The sequence below is a fragment of the Prionailurus viverrinus genome, chromosome D4 (genome assembly GCF_022837055.1).
Source record: "Prionailurus viverrinus isolate Anna chromosome D4, UM_Priviv_1.0, whole genome shotgun sequence".
In the NCBI taxonomy this organism is placed as follows: domain Eukaryota; kingdom Metazoa; phylum Chordata; class Mammalia; order Carnivora; family Felidae; genus Prionailurus; species Prionailurus viverrinus.
The window spans coordinates 42368092-42374366 of NC_062573.1; the positions used below are offsets into that span (position 1 = coordinate 42368092).

The following is a 6275-nucleotide window of genomic DNA, read 5'->3' on the forward strand; positions in this document are numbered from 1 at the left end:
ATGTAGTTCCATCTGATCTTCCTTTTGACTTCAGCTTCACGGTCACTATCACAGGATAGTCTTCTCTGACCTCTCCTACTACATATGTCCCCATGTCATAGGAACTCCTGGTACTACAATCCTTTCCTCTGCAACATTGTCATCATTGTATTTTACTTCTGTGTAATTCTTTGATTAATGTTCTTCTCCCCTAGTAAACTGTACAATCCATGAAAGTGAGGATTACAATCTGTAGTAGCTCAGATGAGTTCTTTGCACTCAGCGAGGTTTTGGTAAATTCAGGTTGAAAGATAAGGCAAGGTTTTCTGAAAACTTAAAAGTTATTAACTTTAAATGTAAAAATTATTACAAATTATTTTTGTATTAAAATCTTTAGAAATGTACATATGCCTTCCTGCTTATATAAGCAGGATATAAAAATATTAATTTAATTTTTAATGATTCTTTTATTAAAATCTGTTACTATATTCTAGCAAAAAGAACATGGCCTTAAAAATATTGACGTAGAACCATGTGTTTCTACAGTAACATCCTCTGATTGCTTGATTTTTCCCTCCCATTTTCCTTCTAGACCTCTTTATAAATTGTTGTTTGTGTGAGAATGGAAAATCAGATGTTTAGATTTATTAGAAGAATATACAAAATAAGAATAAATTGGCCCTTGATAATGATTACAAAAGACCCTATAAGGGGAGCCACAAACTTTTATGCATGGCTTGTATAACATTCATTTTGTCTGTTTAGAGATATTGCTTAATCCTTAGTTTTCAGTTATATTCTGGATATAAAACAATAAATAAGGTTAGGGGCACCTGGGTGGCTCAGTCAGTTGAGCGTCCAATTTTGGCTCAGATCATGATTCTCACGGTTTGTGAGTTCAAGCCCTGTGTCAGGCTCTGTGCTGACAGCTCAGAGCCTGGAGCCTGCTTGGGACTCTGTGTCTCCCTCTCTCTCTGCCCCTCCCCTGCTCACACTCTGTCTCTCAAAAATAAATAGACATAAAAAAATAGTAAATAAGGTTAATAAAGCTACGTGGTGTCTTGCTGTATATGCTTAAGGCCCTACAAAAATATTCAGATCAACTTAGTTTTCACGCTATTCTATTTTACAGAGGCGAAAAAAAAAGGTAGGTGTCTTTTTTTAAATGATAAACATATATTTACTGTTTTGTGATAGTGTAATTGGGAGTTAAACTTAATTCTTAGGAAAAAGAAAACTCTCATACAAAGACTCCCCCTCCAAAAAAAAACCCATCTCATAAAACTAAAAAAGAAAAATAAAAAATCTTTGCCAAAAGAAAGAACCCTGTAATGGTAGAGTTCTGAATGATCGAGCTTATTTTTTTCCCTTAGTAACTGAGAATTCATTGAAATTATACAAAACATTAGAAATCCTCACAGTTTGTATATCTTATTCCTAATCTATGGAGTTTAAAGAAAAAGAGTTTTAGAGACTGCTATTAACTTAAATGACATAGGAAAACTGAAAGGGAGAACTGAAAGTGGGAAATTCCTATGAAATAGAAAGGGGACCATCCTGTATAAATAGGCCATGCTCATGGAAGAAGGGCATTCACACTGCAAACTCTCGAAGTCTTTGCTTCAGCACCTAGACAGTAGCAGGCAAGACTTCCTATTTTCATCATGACCGGCAGGTGCATCCTCCAAATCGCTCTCTTGGTGTGTTTCTTCACCACCGCGCATTCCGTGAGCTACAAGTTGCTTGGATTCCAACTAAGAAGCAGCAGTTTGGAGTGTCAGGAGCTCCTGCTGAACTTGAACAGAACCTCTAAATATTGCCTCAAGGACAGGATGAACTTCGAGGTCCCTGAGGAGATTAAAAAATCACAGCGGTTCCAGAAGGAGGAAGCCATATTGGTCATCAACGAGATGTTCCAGAAGATCTTTAATATTTTCAGTAGAAGCACCTCTAGCACGGGATGGAATGAGACCACTGTTGAGAACCTCCTTGCGACACTCCACTGGCAGAAGGAACACCTGGAAACGATCCTGGAGGAAATCATGGAGGAGGAAAACTTCACCTGGGACAATACGACCCTTCTGCACCTGAAGAGATACTACTTAAGGATCGTGCGGTACCTGAAGGCCAAGGAGTACAGCGTCTGTGCCTGGACAGTAGTCCACGCAGAAATCCTCAGGAACTTTTTCTTCCTTGAGAGACTTACAGATTATCTCCAAAACTGAAGCTCTCCCAGCCTGTACCTCTGGGAACGGACGATGCTGGCAATGGTTTCAGGGATTCTTCAACTCACAGAGACTCTGTAAGTGACTGGCAGCTAATGTACTCCATGTGAAAGAACAAAGACTTTAAATTGTTTTATTAATATATGCATTAAGTTATTTTTCTATTTATTTAAATTTTTCCCCGGAAAATAAATTTTTTTATGAACAAAAGTCAAAGGAGCAGTTTTCATTCCAACTTGATTTCATTACCACCGTATTCGAAATTACAGAGCACCTGTTAGAGGTTCTTTGTAAAATGCGCCCACAAAACAGCATAGGTTCTGGCCTCTGCCTTCGAGGAATGTGAAATCCAAGGAAGCCATGTGGAACATGTAAGAGTATAGATGCTGTGGGGGGTGGAGTGGACCTTTCAGGAGAATAAATGTGGCCTCAGCTTCTTCAGGATTAAAATGGAAGAGGCAGGTAAGTGGCTCTGGAATTAGAACAGGGGGCTCGGGGCACCCGGGTGGCTCAGTCAGTTAAACTGACTTCAGCTCAGGTCATGATCTCACAGTTTGTGAGTTTGAGCCCCGCATCGGGCTCTGTGCTGCTAGCTCAGAGCCTGGAGCCTGCTTCAGATTCTGTGTCTCCTCTCTCTCTGCCCCTTCCCCGCTTGTGCTCTGTCTCTCTCTGTCTCTCTCTGCCTCTCAAAAATAAATAAATGTAAAAAAACAAAGTTAGAACAGGGGGCTCTCCTGCTTCTCCCCTGCTTCTAATCTGTGCCTCCAGGCTCTCTGACCCTGAAGTTAGAATTTGACTGGCTATCAGGGTAGCTAGAGGGATATTTCAGCTCTTGTGTTTGCCCTAAACTCATTCCTGTTATTTGCAGGATGCTCTGCTTGCCCCCCTCCCCAGCCCCGCAGGATTTTAAAATATTTATGTGCCCCTCTAAGCTAAGGATGGGAAGTCGCAGCCATTTCTGTGACACTGTTAAAGTAGCAGTCCTTTTATTGTACTTCTCCTGGACAACTAAGATGTACGGGTGTCCAGGGGTGCCTGGGTGGCTCTGTCAGTTGAGTGTCTGACTTCGGCTCAGGTTACGATCTCACGGTTTGTGAGTTCGAGCCCCACATCGAGCTCTGTGCTGACAGCTTGGAGCCTGGAGCCTGCTTTGGATTCTGTGTCTCCCTCTCTCTCTCTGCCCCTCCCCTGCTTGTGCGCTCTCGCTCTCTCTCTCTCTCTCTCTCTCTGTCTCTCAAAAATAAACTCAAAAAAAAAAAAAAAAAGATGTACGGTGTCTTAGTGGAGCTGGGGTCTCTGTCTGCTTCCAGGGCTCAAACACCATAGGGAGAAGGAACTCTGCTTTATACCTCTGCTATCTGGCTAGGTTTTCTCCCCATGTTGTCAGAAAAGCAAGTTGGCTCCTCATCTCCCCTCCCCCTGCTGTTCATACAGAATTCCAGGACTCCCCTATCTGCTTTTCCTGATGCTCTGTATCTCTGAAGCCACACATTCCTTGAAGCCAAAGCCAAGTCAGGTGCGGCAGATTGAGTCATTTCTGTCAGGAGAAAAACCCAGAAGCATGGGGGAAAGGGAAATTCAGTGGGGAGGGGGCAGAGAGCTCACTAACTTTTCTCAGGGCTTACACCGAGAAAATAAAGTTTTCCTACGAGCTCTTTGGGCACCTAGCCAGCACGTGCCAGTTAGCTGACTTTCTGTCTTTGTGCCGAACCCCCTTGGGGACTTTAGATGCCTCTGTTCCTGTCATTCCCAACTCCGTCTAGGCGATGCACCCCCTTAGGTATATAATCAGATTTAGTCTCCTCACAAGCACCCCTCGGGTGGGCACAATTACATTATTACAGTTTTACAGGTCCAGAAACAAATTCTCAGGTTTAGTTAAGTGCCCCAAGGTCACACAGCTAATGCATGGAGGTTTTAAAAAGTACAAAGGGAAGAATCCTAGAAGACTTGGTTTGTATCTAGCATTTTCACCTAGAACAGTACAGAAGTCTGAGTTCCCTTTAAGGGAGTCAGCCTTGAGGACAAGCAATCCGTCAAGAGTTTCAGAGAAGACACTAGAGGACAGTGCAGACAATGAACTTGGGGCTCCCTCTTCTGACTCAAGGCCAGTAACACACCGGCTGTGGAACCAAGAAGTGCTATTACGTCCCTTGTGGATCTGCTGCTGCTTTGTCTCGAGAGACCTTCCCTCTCCCCAAAACTCCTCACACTCCACCATGCCACACCCCAGCTCTGCCAAAAGCCTTCCACAGACGTACTTTCTTTTGCCAGGGAGTCAAAGACTGATGGGCAGTGGCTGGAAGAGCTGAGAGGCTGCTCACGAAGTCTCTGTCGGCAATGGGCACCAACCTCCCATCATCTCCTCTGGGCTGGGTTTATCAAAGAAGGCTCAGTCGTACGCTCTTGTCTGCCGCCTTCTAAACTGGCCCAGAAACCAAGAGTCTGGGGCAGCCCTGGAAAGGTCTGTTCTGTGTTTGTGCTGGGAGCCCAGAAGGACAGAGGAAAGGCATCTTCTGCAGAATTATAAATGCCTATGCCACCGCCGAGAATGTCAGCCCATCCAAAATACCAAAAGTATGCCCGTCACCGGGAGAGAATAAATGATGATCAACCTTAATTCCAGTAAGAATGAGGGAGGGTGGCCCCAAAGCACATGTGTGAGTGTGTGCACATGCTAAACAGATAGCTACATAGAAGAAGTAAAGTTATTATTTTAGCTGGTACCGGAATACCTCAAAGGAGAGCGCTCGTTCAGAAAAATATTGCTGCGCCTCTCGAGATTGTGGAAAAAGCAACACCAAAGGCAGTTCAACGGCAATAGCGTGTTTCCGTGCGTCTGTTTCTGGTGAGGAGAAAGAGAAAAGCCCATCAGATGGTCTCCAGCCACCCAGGCGTCCCAGGAGGTGGGCAGTTTTATCTTGCTCCTTTTTTTTTTTAACTTGTTTTTTTTAAGTTTTATTTATTTTTGAGAGAGAGAGAGACAGACAGAGCATGAGGTGGAGAGGAACAGAGAGAGAGGGAGACCCAGAATCCGACGCAGGCTCCAGGCTCTGAGCTGTCAGCACAGAGCCCAACAGGGGGCTTAAACTCATGAACCGTGAGATCGTGACCTGAGCTAAAGTCCGAAACTTAACCGACTGAGCCACCCAGGCGCCCCAGTTTTATCTCTTAAGCAGTTAGAAGGCCCTGGCAAGCATTTGGGTCTCATATAAATGCATAAACACTGCCCAACCATATGGACATGTAGATACGTGGCAACAGCATATGCCTGTATGGTATTTTGGGCAGCTGACAAAGCTGTTATTTAGGCGCTTTGGGTGTCAGTAGGCACATTCAGCTACGCAGATACATCTGATACAGGGACTTGTTCAGAAAATACTCTTAACAAATGAAAAGAATAAGCCACAGACTGGGAGAAGGTGTTTGCAAATCACATATCTGATAAAGGACTTGTATCCAGAATATATATATATATATTTTTTTTCAAATATTTTTAAAAAATACTCTCAGGGGCGCCTGGGTGGCTCAGTTGGTTAAATGTCCGACTCTTGATTTCGGCACAGCAGTGAGATCAAACCCTGGTGTTGGACTCTGCGCTGGACGTGGAGGCTGCTTAAGATTCTCTGTCTCCCTCTCCCTCTGCCCACCTCTCCCCACCTCTCAAAAAAAAAAAAAAACCTCTCAAAACTCACCAATAAAAAAATAATCAACCCCATAAAAAATGGGTGATACATTTGAATGGATACTACACCAAGAGATAGGTGAATAACTCAGCAAATATGTACATAGAACTACTGAAGCCCTCGTCATGGAATTTTTTTTTTTTTTTGTGGTTTAGGCCAGATAATGAATGTGAAATGGTTTTCAATTGCAAACAAGTCCACTCCGTGAGGACCTATCTTAGCCACAGCCCTTTCGGAGGAAAGTCATCCCAGTCAGCTTTTAAATTGTTTTTTTTTTAATTATTATGTTTATTTATTTTGAGACGGAGAGAGAGAGGCAGAGAGACAGAGCATGAGCAGGGGAGGGGCAGAGAGAGAGGGAGACACAGAATCCGAAGCAGGCTCC

At 43.6% G+C, this 6275-nt stretch overlaps 1 protein-coding gene across 1 annotated transcript; it reads left to right on the top strand.

The window, feature by feature from the left end:
• The first annotated feature begins 1543 nt into the window (after nt 1–1543).
• LOC125150775 (interferon beta) lies at nt 1544–2204 on the top strand. The gene has a single exon (XM_047831115.1). The coding sequence runs from the start codon at nt 1644–1646 to the stop codon at nt 2202–2204; it is 561 nt and encodes a 186-aa protein (XP_047687071.1). The 5' UTR covers nt 1544–1643.
• The last annotated feature ends 4071 nt before the right edge of the window (nt 2205–6275 follow it).